General features: G+C 43.3%; 1 protein-coding gene and 1 long non-coding RNA gene across 2 annotated transcripts in view; one reads left to right on the plus strand and one right to left on the minus strand.

Annotated features, from left to right (window-relative positions):
* Positions 1–453: 453 nt before the first annotated feature.
* Positions 454–16576, plus strand: part of LOC132008131 (fermitin family homolog 1) — a 35986-nt gene continuing 19863 nt past the window's right edge. Inside the window, exons 1-6 of the mRNA XM_059386525.1 lie at positions 454–687; positions 4743–4911; positions 6743–6976; positions 10026–10172; positions 11194–11407; positions 12372–12474. Coding sequence (XP_059242508.1) covers positions 4758–4911; positions 6743–6976; positions 10026–10172; positions 11194–11407; positions 12372–12474 — 852 coding nt within the window. The 5' untranslated portion in view covers positions 454–687; positions 4743–4757. The remainder of the gene's footprint in view (positions 688–4742; positions 4912–6742; positions 6977–10025; positions 10173–11193; positions 11408–12371; positions 12475–16576) is intronic.
* The window catches only part of LOC132008134 (uncharacterized), a 48010-nt gene continuing 38239 nt past the window's right edge, over positions 6806–16576 (minus strand). Inside the window, exon 3 of the long non-coding RNA XR_009401548.1 lies at positions 6806–6891. This is a non-coding gene — a long non-coding RNA (uncharacterized LOC132008134). The remainder of the gene's footprint in view (positions 6892–16576) is intronic.

The raw sequence follows: 16576 nt of genomic DNA on the forward strand, positions 1-16576 counted from the left end.
CTCTTACTCAGAGATGAGCAGCTCTCCTTTCTTCCACCCCGCGCTCGCAGGTCCCCCAGGCTCTTTAAAGGGGAGAAGGGAGTCTCCGGACCCGGACGCACACGGGGGTGGGAGTGATGGGTATACCTGGAGGGCAGGGCACGGAGCCGGACCTCAGCCACCTGGGCTAGGCCCCGCAGGGTCTCGGGAACCCCAAAACAGGAGGCGGCCTGCGAGGGGCCGGGGGAGAGTTCGCTCGAGGGGCGCAGGCTACGGGCATCCGCCCCGGTTCTCCCCGCCCTCCCGCCGGGCCGCAGCCCTGCGGGCACCCTCAGCCCTCCCGACTCTGCCGCCGAGCGCTTCCCCTCCCCGCGAGCGAGACCCAGCAGGCCCGGGGCTGGGCGTGCCCTCACCTGCCCCGCCGCGCGCCCGGCCTCGGCCGGGCCTCCGGGGTCTGCGCAGGGCAAAGACCGCGCACCCCGCGCCCAGCGTGCTGCGGGGGGCGGGCGCCGAGCGTCGGCGGGAGGTCCCAGGCGGCTTCCCCGCGGGCCCAGCCTTAACCTCGAGCGGCCGCCGCGAGCGCCCACCCCCGCCCTCCACTTCGCGCGCCCGCCCGCCCGGCCTGGGGCGCCTCCGCCTGGACTCCGGGGGCGCAGGCGTCCACGTGCGCGTCCGCAAAACTGCGCGCTACCCGCGCCCGGAAAGCAGGTGGGTGCGGAGGGCTGGGGCTGGGGTTCGGGGCGCGGGGAGGCTGAGACGGGCGCCGCCCTGGCTGGAGACCCCTTGCTTTCCTTTCTTCAGCCCCCCTTGCACGTAAATAGCTGCGGAATTAAAAATACCGTCCGTGTGGCCACTTTGTCTGGCGTTGTGTATCTGGCCCGGCAACGTAAACTCTCCGTTTAGCCGCGGGGGCCGCCCTATGGGTAAAGGGGCAGGTTTCTGTCCACCCACCTCACCCGCTCTGGCCCCCAGGACCCTGCAGGACTGGCAACCGACAGGTGGAGTGGCCTTTGGACAGGCACACTCTCTGATCTTCCAGGAGAAGCATAGGGGCTATTATATCCCTCATCTTTCTGTCTGCCTGGCTGGCTGTCCTTCGTTGCATTTTCTGCAGACAAGGAGGACAGGAGGAGGTGGACTGCAGGGCTTCACCCAGGGAAGGCAGGTCAACTGGCACTCTTGGCTTTCTGTTCTGGGCTCCTTCGATTTGTTTTCCCAGTTGGAGTTTGCTGCTCCGCTCAACAAGTAGCAGCTTGTTGCGAATGAGAAGTTCACTCAAAACTGAAGGTGCAGAAAGATAGGAGAGGAATGCGGGGAAACCAGATCGTCCAATTTAAGCCTGAATTTCGCTGTAAGGGAATCACCGTATATTATTACCTGCGTGAGAAGTGGGTTTTCTTTTTTTTTGTTGTTTTTGTTGGAGAAGGGTTTTGATTGCCCAAGTTAGGAAGAGACCAATGTGGAATACTGCAGAAACAAGCAGTAAAGAGTCACTTTAAAGTACAAATGTTTAAAATAACTACACATCGAACCGTAGCAGTTTAGAAATTGTGAGGGTCTTAAAGTCAAATAGTTCAATGCCACGTAATGGAGTTATCTTTATTGCTTCCTCACTGGGAAGGATATTAGTAGAAATGCTTAGTGAAGCCTCCTGAGAGTTTAACTAACGTGGTTTTAAGAGTTTTATTTCATACTGGTGTTTCAATTTTATGAAGGACCTGCCCCAGGGTAGAGGCTAAGAGTTTAGAGTTGGAAAGACTTGGATTTCTGTCTGGGTGCCGCCATCTAATTTGCTGTGTGGCTTCCCACAAGTTGCCTAACCTCTCTGAGCCTGAGTTTCCTCCTTTCCAAGGGGACTGCTGAGCCGATGAAAGAGATAACACAAAATAGTGGTTCAAACAGAGTATATCACACAGTGATACTTGAGCCTGATGATGACAGTGATGCAAGTGGTTAGGCCCAATACAGTCATTATGTAGCCTTCACTTGGCCATGCAGGAGATCTGTGCATGGGGAGGTACAAGCATTACATCCCTTTTGGTCATACAAACACACAAGGAGTTACTTCTGAACTCTCGAATGCGACTTGGACAAATAAAATCTGTCCTAAACCCATTCAGATTTGCAGTGTATTTTTTGTGTATTTTGAGATTCTCTTATGGTTTCTTTCTTTCTTTTTTTTTTCCATAAAGATTTTACTTATTTATTTGACACAGAGTGAGTGAGAGAGACACAGAGCAAGCGTAAGCAGGGTGAACGGCAGGCAGGGGAGAAACAGGCAGGCAGGGGAGAAGCAGGCCCCCTGCTGAGCAAGGATCCTGGTGTGGGACTTATCCCAGGGTCCTGGGATTATGACCTGAGCCAAAGGCAGAGAGGCTTAATGGACTGAGCCACCCAGGTGGCCCCCTCTTATGCTTTCAAATGTGAATGGTTTCAAATGCAAACAACACTGGTATACCACTGGGGGTGAAATTAATATTAAACATAATGTGCCTGGGGTGCCTGGGTGGCTCAGTGGGTTAAGCTTCTGCCTTTGGCTCAGGTCATGATCTCAGGGTTCTGGGATCAAGCCCCACATCGGGCTCTCTGCTCAGCAGGGAGCCTGCCTCCCCCTCTCTCTCTGCCTATCTCTCTGCCTACTTGTGATCTCTCTGTGTCAAATAAATAAATAAAAATCTTTAAAAAAAACAAATAATGTTCCTCAGGTGTCACCACAGTCCCTGGCTTAATATTGATTTGGGTAGATTGAAGGGCAGAACGGAGTCCTGAAGCTAATTTTTCATGTGGCTGTTTGGACTCAAAACTGTGAGCCACAGACCAGTAGTACCTGGTGCTTCTTATAAATTCTTATAAATAAAAAATTTAGGTGCACCGCATATTTGCTGAACAGAATCTGGGGTGAGGAAGACCCCAGGGGACTCATGCACTTTCCCTTGGAGAAGTCCCTTTTTAGGAGTTTGAGTGCACTGATGTTTCTCAAAAATAGGCCTTATGAAAACATGGGCATCTCATAAGATGTCTTTACGTAGTGAAGTGAAAAAGATGTGTTACCGTTTAAATGACTGATTTTTTTAAATATTAAAATAGTCAGGAGTGGTAGTATCATTTGTTTTCTGTTTAGAAGTAAGAGCCCTCATTTTAATTCTGCCAATTTCAGATTCCAGTGTTCCTATTACCCCCGACACATTTCAGTCTTGATTCTGTGTAGCTTATTTTATTCTTGTTCCTCCACTAAGAGGAAAACTCTGATTTTGAAGTTCTCACCCCATCTGTATTTTGAAGAGTGGGCTTTGTATGTCTCTCACTCCTGTTTTAAATATTTTGCCGGAGCTATGTCCACAATTTTAATTGATGCACTTAATTTATTAACTTTTATATATCATAAATTGGTAGCTCAAGTAAGTCAAATACATGACAATAATTATTAATGACCTTTATCTTTATATGCATTTAAGGTAAAACTACATAGTATATGACTGAAATAGAAACTATTTACCTATATTTCCATTTTTTGAATTTTCATAGCAGAAGATGTCATCAGTATTTATCGGAGGAGGAGTGCCTGGGTGGCTCAGTGGGTTAAGCTTCTGCCTTTGGCTCAGGTCACGATCTCAGGGTCCTGAGGTCTTGCCCTGTGTCTACTCAGTGGGGAGCCTGCTTCCCTCTCTCTCTCTACCTGCCTCTCTGCCTACTTGTGATCTCTCTCTCTCTCTCTGCCAAATAAATAAATAGAATCTTTAATATATATATATATATTTATAGGAGGAATATAATAATGTAGATAGAGGAGGATTTTAATGGCATCCTTTTCTAAAATAAACCTTATTAAGGCATAATTTGCATCAAACTGCAATCAAATTATACATTTAAAATCTGTGCATTTTTGTGATGAACACAGCATAACATATGGAGTTGTTGAATCATTATACTGTACACCTGAAACTAATGTAACATTGTATATCAACTATACTCACAAAAGAATCTGAGCAGGGGTGCCTGGGTGGCTCAATTGGTTGAGCATCTGACTCTTGATCCCAGCTCAGGTCTTGATCTGAGGGTTGTGAGTTCAAGCCCTATGTTTGGCTCCATGTTGGGCATGGAACATGCTTTTAAAAAAAAAAAGTCTATGCATTTTGTCATATGCAAATTACACTTCAATGAAGTTGATTTTTTTTTTAAGATATGAAGGATTCCCATGATTTATTGCCTATTGCCACAATAAGTCAGAGAACTATTCAAAATAGTTCAGAGAAAGTCAAGAGAAGTCAATGGAGACAGCAAGTGAAGATTGATGCATTGGGCAGGCACAGAAAATAAATAGTCAAGTCCCTGCGGAAAGACAAAGTTACATAAATTTAGAGACTTGAGACCATTTTGTCTTTAAAGTTAAGATGTTGAATAAGGGGTGCCTGGGTGGCTCAGTGGGTTAGGCCTCTGCCTTTGGCTCAGGTCGTGGTCTCAGGGTCATGGTCTCAGGGTCTTGGAATCGAGTCCCACAATCACCTCCCTGCTCAACAGGGAGCCTCCTTCCCCCTCTCTCTCTGTCTGCTGCTCTGACTGCTTGTGACCTCTCTCTCTCTGTGTCAAATAAATAAATAAAATTAAACTAAAAAAGATGTTGAATCAAATATGGAGCACTGGACACCCTGCTGAGTTTCTGAAGAAGAGGCTAACATGAGAAAAAGTTTTGCCCTGCAGAATCTACTAACAAGCTCCAGCATCCTTCTCACATTCTGATCCGTGTCCTCCTTTTTCTGTGGCAGACGCCTGCATTTGCCATGATGCTCTCATCCAGCGACTTTGCGTCTGCTTCTTGGGAGCTCATCGTCAGAGTTGACCATCCAAACGAGGAGAAGCCCAAAGAGGTCACACTGAGAGTGTCTGGAGACCTGCATGTTGGGGGGTTGATGCTCAAGTTAGTAGAACAGATCAGTAAGTTATTGTTTCTTTATGGTTTCCCTGTATTTGAAACCCTTTCTCTTGCATCAACAGTCAATGGCTGATCTAGGTTGTCTGATTGTCAAAGTTTTTCTACTTATTTATCTTACCAATCAGAGAACAAGCTCCTTCCCACAGGAAGAAGAGGAATAGAGGATCCTGCAAAAGCCATAAACGGAACCCTTCGGCCACCCTCATAAAAAGTTGAGTCTGGTGGCAAACTAAAGCTCCCCAGTGGGTATGAAACCATGTCCCCACAGGCTCATCCCACTGGTGGCATCTCAGGTGACTTTAGGTAGCATGACTTTAGATGACTGTGTTGATTCTGTTTGTTAAAGTTTGATTGCTCAGGGAGAAAGTCATCTCAGTGCTAATGTGTCTTCTAATACATATCCACCATTTGCTACTCTCCCTGTTTAAATAGAGGAAGAGAAGTCTTAAGTGACAGTCTTCACATCAGGAATCAACATGATCGACCTAAAACTTAACAGTGTTTTTCTTTTCTCTTATTTGTTTTTACCTTCTATCCAAAATTGTCCAGATGCTGACTTTTCATTTACACTAATGAGCTGGAGATTTTTTTTTAAATAAGTCTTCATTTAAGTATAATACGTACAGAGAAAAGTGCACTTATCATTCAGTGTACTGCTCAATGAAATTTCAGTCATGTAGCATCCGTGCAGATCAAGAAATAGAATATTACTGACTTCCCCCACCCAAGTATCACATCAGACACCCCCCTCCCCAAGTCACTGCCCCACGAAGGGAAACCACTATCCTGACTTCTAACACCATGGGAATAATTTTACTTGTTTTAAAACTGTATATGGGTGCACTTACATAGAACATACTTTTATGCATCTGCTTTCTTTCACTTAACGTTATATCTGTGAGATTTACCCATATTGTTGCATATAGTTTGGTTCATTTACTCCCATTGTTGTGTGATATTGCATCATGTGATTAGGCCACAATTTATCCATTTACCTATTGGTGGGCATTTGGGTTGTTTCCATTTTCAGGGTCTTTGGTGAGTAGATAGAGGCATTTTCATTGGGGTATAGCTCAGAGAGGAATTACTGCACAACAGGACTTTCTAAAATAGTTACAGAATTTATACTTCTACCAACAGCATTGAAAGAAAAGTTTTCTAACAAAGTGAGAGAATAAGAGAAAGAGAAACATGTTTTAAAAAACAAATAAAGGATGGACTGTTGGCTCCAACATTGACAAAGGAAGAAGATTCAACTTTGATGTCAGCATTGAAGGAGGGGAAAGAGTCCACACTGATGCTGACTTTGAGAGAGAGAAAATACTCAGCTGATCTCAGTGTAGACACTTCAGAAACTGGGAATCTGGTGGCAGTGCTAAGAGAGCTGACATTATGGGGGCGGGGAATGTTGGCTTTATAGTCCTTCTGTGCAGATTTTGGGAGATATTGATGTTCCTCTGCAGAGCAGTGATGTAAGGATTCATTTCTAGTAGGGAAATAATCTTGGTTGAAGTCGAAAACTCCTGGCTTTCCCAAAAAGGACCATGCCCCTAAAGGACTTTAGGGAAAAGAACTCCAGCTTTTTTATCAAGAACAAAATGTGTATGTTTCCGTTCCTTTCACTGTGTTCACATGTAATCGGGATAAGGTTCAGTCTCTGTTTTCTACCTGCCCCACCTTAGAGACTTTGAAGACTGTCCAAGGCTTGTTTGAGCCTCGGGTTGTAAAAGGAGATGAGGAGCTGAAGACCATTTGTAGGTTTGAGCTCTCACATACAATGAAGACTCTAGAGTTCTCTCTCATTTCACTTCATGGTATTTTCCATTTTTGCAGACGTAGCCCAAGACTGGTCAGACTTTGCCCTCTGGTGGGAACAGAAACATTGCTGGCTTCTGAAAACACACTGGACTCTGGACAAATGTGGGGTCCAGGCAGACGCAAAGCTTCTCTTCACCCCTCAGCACAAAATGCTTCGCCTCCGCCTGCCAAACGCAAAGACAGTGAGGTTGCGAGTCAGTTTCTCCGCTGTGGTTTTTAAAGCTGTCAGTGATATCTGCAAAATCCTGAGTGAGTACCCTAGAGGGGCCCTGTGCCCTTTGGACTGTTGGTGAAGGAGGACAGAGAAATTATGTGTGCTTACTGCCTACAAGCGGTTGGCTTTACAGAACACTTCCTTTACTAGGAAGCATACTTTTCAAGTTTTTTCTGGGGACTTTCGCCGTGCAAGTAGAGTTAAACCAAATGGAACATTATTGGAGTAAATCAGATTCATTTCCACAAAGCTTAACACTATTTCAAAAGAGATCTGTAAACAGAAGAAACAAACCCATTAAGATTATCCCCCCCCAAAAAAATTAATTATTTTAAGCTGTGCTAATATCATCATTATTTTTAAGGCAAACCAGGAAGTTCCATTCAATCATCATCACCATAGAGCTGATGTATCTTTATTGTTTTTGAGATAATGGTGTTTCAGTGTCTTAATTGCTTTACTAACACTTCACTACAGCAAATACTCCATCCACAAAAATTATCTGTGTAATTTATTTAAAGCCAGAAGTTATACTTCATTATGGATTGAAAACTAATCCTTACAGTTTTAACAGTCTTTAGGGACAACACCGCCCAAACCATGTATTTGGGGAACTTCTATAATGGAAGTGAACCCTACATCCTTGTTTAATATTTTCTTGTTTAATATTTTTCTTGTTTTCTTGTTTAATATTTTTTTAAAGTGTATAGGTGCATTCTTTGGTTCTAAGGCTAAGATTTGGCATTTGAATACAGTATTTATGATATATGAGTGAGTGATCTCTCTTCCCCATTAAACTATAAACTGCTCATTCATTCCTTCAACAAATATATCCTGATTAGGCAGGCATTGTGGTGAGTGCTAGGGATTGGTGAACAATAAAAACAGTACCAAACCCCTTCCCTTCTTGAGCTGATATGCTAAGATGAAGAGACAAGAAAGAATGAATGTAAAAGTAATTTAAAAATAAGATGTTAAAAAGAGATATTTGGTAGAGAAAAAAAGAAAAGTTCTAACAGTATATGCAGGATTGGGAGTTCCAATGTTGGGCAGTTGGGACTACTATGGTATTAAATAGGGTGAAGACAGAAACCATTACTTGAGCATGCCCGAGTTCCTAACACCTAGCACAACACCGGGCACACATTTGCTGCTCATTAACTATTAAGTGAACAAGTGAATGGAACCTTCCATTTCAGAGCCTTCCATTTCACAGCAGTGCCTCTGGTACATGGTGGGAAAATGGCGAGCACCAGGGCATGTTGTTTCCAGCAATATTCCAATGAGGATTGGAAAACAAAGGAAATGATAAAGCCCAGTCCACAGTAGATGAGAAAGACACATCGTGGCTGGGGCCAAAAACTTGAGGTTGCAACATACATAGATCTGGAAAAGAGAAGAAGTCAGACATTCTTCTCTTTTCCAGAATATATCTTCATAGTCGTTCTAAAGGGCTCAACCTGGCATTTCTGATTATTGTCTTTTGTATCCATTCAACTGAAGCTAAATAATATTTAGCAACATGATGGGTGTTCTCACAAAGAAAAGGCAAGATGCAAATCTTGGCCTTAGAGATGCAGGTTTGGTTTGGTTTGGTTGTTTTGTTTCTAATGCTCCTACTGGAAATTCTGATTCATCTCCTGGTCTTATCTATAAATTATGCATTTGGAATGGGCACATGTGTGGGTTGCAACCTGACAATCAAGCATCCTTGGTTACAGGGGAAGAGGATGAAGCTGAACTGCTAGCCTCAGCCTCAGCAGGAAGCAGTGTTTGAACTGAAAAATGGCAGGACCTGTGGAATGGGTGCATCCGCCTCCAGGAAAGCTGCTTTCAGATTCTAACCTGCACATTCCCTGGCTTTTACTTGGAATCACAAAGCAGCTCAGTGTGGTTAATGGTCATCAGGTGTTCTGATTGGCAATGGCAATTATAAATATATTTGACTAATGGAGAAAACTGGGAATCCTCTTGGTTTGAGTGCTCCAGAAGCAGACCCTGAGACAAGAATTCAAGGACAAACAATTATTTGGGTGAGAGGGAGGAAGATGATTCCAGAAGACACTGGTTGGGGGTGAGGACATAAGACTGGAAAGAGAATGCCATCCATAAGAGAGTGTCACCAACCCAGTCGCATTTGGGGCAGTTGGGGGCTCCTGGGAGACAATGTAACATGCCTCGAGCTGGCCTGCCAAGGGGTGAGGGACCGGGAGGGTTAATATACCACCCCTAGTCAGTCATTGAGGGCTGCCCTCGGGGAATGTTAATTCCCTGAACTCGTGTGGCCTCTGCACTCATATGTAGACTATGGCACCTCCGTGGCGCAGACACACTTGTCCTAGCACCCACCGGAAGTTGCGTCAGAGCGCGCGGAAGTGGTGAGGGCGGCGAAGAGATGCGCAGGGCACCCGGGCTTCCTGCCATAGGGATGAAATTAGTGATCGGGCACAGTGTAAGAGAAAGGCTTTCAGGATCTATGTTCTGTAAAGAAAAAGGGGAGTTCTTGGTTGTTATTTTAGAAAAAAACACTGAAAAGAGAGACAAAAGAGAAGGAGGGAAAAATTGGTAGTGAACAGATAATGCAAGAACTGCCAAGTGCTGATGATGGTTGAAGCTGGCTGATAAAAACACAAGAGGCCTATTATACTATTCCCTTTATCTTTGAAATATTTTCATAATATACTAAAAAACAACTAGGACTTTTATTAGACTAAATCTCCCTCCTCTTGGACATTCCCCTCCCCCACACACACGTGCCTGCACCTGTTTTAGGAGTCTCTGGTCCCCTTCTGTTTCTTCCAAAGAGGTGTAATTTAGTTCCATTGACTTCTCAGGAATTTCCTGAGAAATGATTTCAGATGCCCAGCATGACTCTGAGTCTTAGAAGGAATTTCATTTTACTTTTTTTTTTTTTTTTTAAGTTTTATTTTATTTCTTTTTAGTAATCTCGATGCCCATTGTGGGGCTTGAACTCACAGTTCTGAGGTCAGGAGTCACCTTCCCCTCCAACTGAGCCAGCCAGGCACCCCCTCTTTTTCCTTTTTGATAGTTTTTCATTTTTCTTTATATTTATTTGTTTGTTAGATATCAGAAGATCAGAAGAACTTTCCTTGTTAAAGCCATCTGGTGACTATTTTAAAAAGAAGAAAAAAAAAGACAAAAGTAACAGGGAGCCCATAATTGAAGATATTTTGAACCTGGAGGGTTCTCCAACGACTTCAGGTCCACCGGGTATGATTCGTGTCAGCTGTTTTATTGTTGTGTTTCATTCTTAAATACAGAGATTTCTTAAATCCCAAGACATTTCCCTCCCTCTGCTCCTCTTTCCCTCGTCTGCCCATCCCTCCCCTCCCTTGCCCCCAAAGAAAGAAAGAAAGACTAAAATTTCAGGATTCCTGTGATGAAGAAAGGATATGCAATTAATCTTAGAACTCACAGAATATTTTTAATCAGGTTTGTTTTATGGCTCGTTACTTTTTGAAGTGAGCTCTACACCCAGCGTGGAGCTTGAACTCACGACCCTGAGATGAAGACGTGCTTTACCCACTGTATACATTATTGGCTTCACTGTGTATATTAAGTTGTTGATGAATGCAAAACTTTAGGGGAATTGGCTGTGTGTGAATCTGGGGGAAAATAGATTAGTTGGATCACTCAAATAATACTTTCCCTGATTCTATCTTCATGTGACTCTTTCCTGAATTCAGTTTAAATTTTGCATTGGGCGTTTAACAAGTGGGCAGGTAAAAATTCTGGAAAGACACTATCCTTGTCTTTTTACATAGTCATAAATCAATCTCTAGCTTGCTTGCAATAAAGGTCTTCTTGCATAGTATATCCCAATGCAAAGAATAAAAACATTCTTTGCGTTTTCCTTACACAGACCATATGATTTATAAACCATCAACTAGCTGGATTCTTAAAATTGGCAGGTACTATTATTTGCCTAAAGGATTTGCCCAAAAATAAAGTCTGTACATGCACTTTTGGGGGACCTTCTGTTCTCTGATGATGCCAAAACTCACTGCTGAAATAAGATTTTGAACTGACAAAGAGAGAGTCCCCAACATTTGCCTGGGTTGGTTTTAGGCGTTTTTATGGACTATGAGTTCTCTGCCTTTTCAGGAGCTAAAGTGGTACAAACATTTAAATTCAAAATCCATTTGGGTATAAGCAATGTTAGCACCTATTTTTCTAAAGACCCTTCCTCCTGAATCTCGTATCACAGTGCATGCTTCCCTTTGCCTTGCAGTAAGTCCTGGCTTATACAGTAAAACCATGACTCCCACGTACGACCCCATCAGTGGAACGCCCGCATCCTCCACCATGACTTGGTTCAGCGACAGCCCTTTGACAGAACAAAACTGCAGCGTCCTGGCATTCAGCCAACCCCCCCAGTCACCAGAAGCACTGGCAGATATGTACCAGCCTCGGTCTCTGGTTGACAAAGCCAGGCTTAACGCAGGGTAAGGACATGGCTCCATTTCGTTTCTCGGTCACCACGTTCGTCTGTTATGAGAGTCCCTCTCCCCCACTGGGCCTCACTCCCCCACGACACCGGAGATTGCATCTCAGCCATCCTTATTGCCCCCCAAGACCTGATAGAACAGACATTCAGGCCATCTTCACTCCATGGGACTGGATGGCATTCATCCCCATCTCATTCTGTTGCTCACTTTTATTCTCCACCTCTCCACCCCTTACCATGACCCAGTATTTATTTTTCAGCTCTAGAACTGTGCCATCCAGACAGGAGTCACTAGCCACAGGTGGATACTTACATTTCACTTTGAATTTAATTAAAATTAAAGTGTGGCACTGGCTACACTTAAATCTTCATTAGCCACATGTGACTAGTGGGCAGTCTGTCAGACAGGGCAATACAGAATATTTACATTGTTATAGAAAGTTCTAGCCAATAAGATAGACCCAGCGTTGAGTCAGACCAGACAGAGGAGAAGCAGTGCGGGAAGTCAGCAAGTAGAGATTTTTCATTCTGGCTCCACGACGAAGCACATGACCTTGAACATAGCACTTAATGTCACTAAGACTCCATTTTCCCACCCATAACACTGAGAAAATAGAAACTGCCTTGGCTTCTTCACTGGGTTACTTTAAAGTATCAGTGTAAACAAAATATGCATACAAAAAACACTTGGAAAGTTATTAAAAGCTATAAAATAAAATGTAGATATAAGATATTATCAAGTCCTCTCTCCCTTACAGATTTTTGGTTATATTACTTACTCGGACATTGTTCAGGGAAATACATACACACGTATGTGTATATCTACATCTATGTGTATAAAAATGGAAATACATGTATATAAATGTAAATATGTATAGAAACATATTAGGTAATGCTATAATAGGTGTGTGTAAAATTGATTGACTATTAAACTCATCCTAACTCATCCTACTCTTTTCCAGTTGGCTGGACTCCTCACGTTCCCTTATGGAGCAAGGCATCCAGGAGGATGAGCAGCTGCTGTTACGATTTAAATACTACACTTTCTTTGACTTGAATCCCAAAGTAAGATACTGTTTATCTTCTTCATTTTTTTTAAGATTTTATTTATTTATTTGAGAGAGAGAGAGAGAATGAGCAGGGGGCAGGAGGGTAGAGGCAGAGGGAGAAGCAGACTCCCCATCAAGCTGGGAGCCAGACGTGGGACTCGATCCCAGAACCCCAGGATCATGACCTGAGCCCAAGGCAGACGCTTGGTCAACTAAGCCACCCAGGTGCCTCTTCTCCCTCTCCCTTTTTCAATGTGAAGGCCTAGAAGTGGAAGATCCAGTCATTTAGTTCTCCAAATTAGGGTTAATTTGTATAATCTTCTGTTTAGCTCTGCTAAACTCTCTAGTCTTTTTACATAAAAGCAATGACGTGACCAGCTGCCCCTGAGTTAGTGGAAGCCTCTCGGGGCCTTCCCTCCCAGTGTGGTGTGCGCTGCCCCTCTCCATCGCCACGAACGGAGGAACAAGAGGAGAGTGGCTCACAGAGCTGGACTCTCCTTCTAGGAAGGAAGGAGCATCTGAGCAAGGTTAAGAGCCGGTTCTCATGAACAAGCCAGGACCCCATGATGGTGCACGCCACACTCCCCACTGCAGGGCCAGATAAGACTTTGGTGATGAGAAAGAGAGATCATCTGTATGAATAAAGACCCCAGCTGGTCAGCGACTCCCATTAAGTGTCCATCTGCCTCCCGACGTTTATTAGGACAACTGAGGGGTGAAATAAATCCTCTGAATTTCTGCCCCTTCCTTGGCCTGCTTGGCCTGTTTGTGGAGTTGTAAGTTAGCACTTAACCTGCCACATGTCAAGAATATAAATGGGCCCTCCAAGTGCACAGGGTGATTTTATCCCAGGTTGGTGCTTGTTGCTTTCTTCCATTCACTGGCAGGCCCTTCTCACCCACAATAGTGATTCTGCTTCTCATGGCACTGTCTTCTCCTGGATCCTGATGTTAACTCTGGTCTCCAAAGGTGCAACTTGGGTCCTAGTGCTTCCTTAACTGGCATCTTCTTCAAAATAAGTCAGTCCTTGGTTTAGATCCAACTTAATGCCCCTGGACCTCGCTTGTGTCTGGAGCGCCTAACTTCCACTGAATCATGGCAAACAAGCAAATTTTGGCTCTTTGATAAAACCTTCAGGAGAAACTACTCTACAGCTTCTTCCAAAATAGAGGGGGTTTTTTTGGTATTGATTTTTTTTAAGGGTGCTTTGAATGATCAGATTTGCTTAATTGCTAAGGAGTTCTCTCCACATGGCTCATGAAGGAAACCTGTTTGAATCTAACAGACAAATAGAAGCTGTCAACCCAAACATGGCCAGAAGACTCGGGCTTTGGGGATATGGCTTTGGGGCACAGGAAAAACCACTTCAGAGTTCCCTTCTCCCCTCTTCTAAAGTATGAAATGTTATAAATATAACCACGTTTAGTTCCAACTTTCTACTAGATACTGAGTAGATAGAGGGATACAGAAACTTAAGATGCAGTTCATGTTTTTATAGAATCTACAAGAAGAGCAAAGATAGCACCCATGAAACCAGGTAAAACAGACAGGACACCCCACAGAAGAGAACAAGACTGTATAGTAGAATGAAGGAGCTTCTCCTCTCCAGCTTTCAGAGGAGAGATGTAGGCAGGCAGTTGCACTAGGGTTACAAGTACTGATTAAAATCTCAGATACACAAAAATACTAGGATATACAAAATTTCAAAAATAATATACTTTAAAAATACAAAATCCAGAATCCATAAAAGATTGCTACATTTTCATAAATTAAAATTTTATGCATGACAAAAAACTATATACACAGTGAAAAAATCAGTCTTTGCAACACATGCGACAAACAAAAGGCTAATTTCCCTAATAAAGAGCTCCTGAAAATCAATTTAAAAAAAGAAGAACAGGGAACTTGCTTCTCTCTCTCTCTCTCTACCTACTGGTGATCTCTCTCTCTCTCTCTCTCTTTCTCTGTCAAATAAATAAATAAAATCTTTAAAAAAAAAAAAAGAAGAAGAAGAAGAAGAAGAACAGCAACCACCCAGTAAGCTAATGAGCAAAGGATGTGAACATGTAGTTCATAGAAAAGGAACTAGACTGACTTTTAGCCTTATACTGGCAAAGATCAAAAAGTGTCATATACCGTCTTAGCAAGAGTTTGGGGGAAATGGCTCTCATACCCTGCTTGTAGTCCAAAGTACAAATTAATCTGATCCTTATTGAAGGTAATTTGGCAATATCTATCAGAATTACAATTCTACATAGCTTTGACCCAGCAAATCCACTGCACTGTATATATGCCACAGTTATACTCAAATATGTGCTTTGATATGTCTGTATACGAGAACAGTTATTACCAAAATTTGCTCATTTGCCATGATTCAGTGGAAGTGAGGCACTCCAGACACAAGCTAGGTCCAGGGGCATTAAGTTGGATCTAAACCAAAAACTGACCAGAAATAAGGCTTGAGGAAGAAAATTGGAAACTACCTAACCATCCATCAATAGGGAAGTGGTTAAGTATATTATGATATATCCATATAGTGTTGTTGCTAAGAAGAATGAATCAGCTTTCTTTTGATGTGGAACCCATTCAAGGCATATTATAGAATGAAAAAGAACAAGGTACAAAACAGTCCATAGAGAAACTATCATTTGTAGGGAACAAGGAAGAGAAAGAGACTTTTTGTTGTCCGTTCTTTTGTCCCTTTAGAATTCATGCAAACCAAATTCCTTCATTATCTATTCATTTGCCCCATTTCAGTTGTGAAGAAAAAAACTGTTACAACTCTAATAATTCATAGTATTTTTTTTAATGTTCAGTAAAGAAAAGGTGCACATCAGTTTTAATAAGAGTCCTAGAGGGCACTGAAAGTTCCTCCCAGCTAACTGGGAACCCTTTGTGAGGAGATCTCTATAATGAGCCTTTCTTGAGGGAGTGAATCTCTGGGAAACAGGTCTTGGTACTTGTTTGTATTGGTGGCTGGTAGATGGAGTGAGGCGTTAACTGAATTGTATGGATGAGAAGAAACAGGGATTCAGGCAAAGGAGGTGGCAGAAACCATGTGCTTCCCAGTCTAGGATTTCTGTTTTCACTAAACCAGAAGACAAAGGAAATCAAGAGCCAAGGAAGGGTAAGAACAGCCAATCCCCACCAAGGGAAGAAAATTTGTCTCTTGCGTCAGGGAAACCACTGACAGAGTTCTCAGAGAGAGAAAGATCTGTTAGGGTGCCTGTTAATAAATGACCCACCAAAACCTGGGAACTTTCGATGTTCTAGAGCCTCAGGGGGAACATGAACAAGACTCCAGAGAAGGAAATCCGGAGCTCTGCTGGCTGTCAAAGAGCAATCCAGTGTTCCTCAGTGGGAGCCAGGGCTCATCCTGTCCATCATAACATCTTGTACTAGAGCCTGTTCTCCTACTGCCAGTCTGAAAATGTGGGCCAACTTCTGTTTGGCCAATGTTCTCCCACCATATTGTTTTATTTGGTTTTGTGGGGGGGGGTGGGTAGGGGAATTAGGTTTGTTCGGGTGTGGAAGCTCTGATTCATTTTTGTAAGTCTTTACTGACTGCATTTGAGAGAAAAACCTGATCGGGTGATTTGACTTACTCTCACCAAAACTCCTACAGCATTAGGATTGAAGACACTGTGACTGACTGGGGGACAGACCGAGACAGACAGACAGTCCAATTCAAATTTTAGTAGCCGCACATACTATTTGGATTTTGCCTATAAACTGTTCATGAAGCAAGGGTCTTTTTGTTAGGGAGAGGGGCAGGGGTTGCCTCATTTTTGGTGTGCATGGTATGTGCTTTTTCAGTTGTTTTTATCTTGATTGCCGTGTCATTTACATGCCATAAAATTCTATTATAATGATTGTAGTGCATTCATATGGTTGTACAACCGTCACCACAGTCCAGTTGTAAAACACTTGGCATCACCCAAAAAAAGTTTTCTCATATCCCATCTATGGTCAGTCCTGGCTCCTAGCCCCAGCCCACCACTTGGTCCACCTTCTGTCTCCAGGTTTGCCTTTTCTGGAAGTTTCCTATGGATGGACTCATACAGTATGTCATCTTGTGCCTGTGGATCTGAGCCCCCTCTGTGTTTTCACTTGTATCC

This window comes from Mustela nigripes, unplaced genomic scaffold, assembly GCF_022355385.1.
Source record: "Mustela nigripes isolate SB6536 unplaced genomic scaffold, MUSNIG.SB6536 HiC_scaffold_75, whole genome shotgun sequence".
NCBI classification, from domain to species: domain Eukaryota; kingdom Metazoa; phylum Chordata; class Mammalia; order Carnivora; family Mustelidae; genus Mustela; species Mustela nigripes.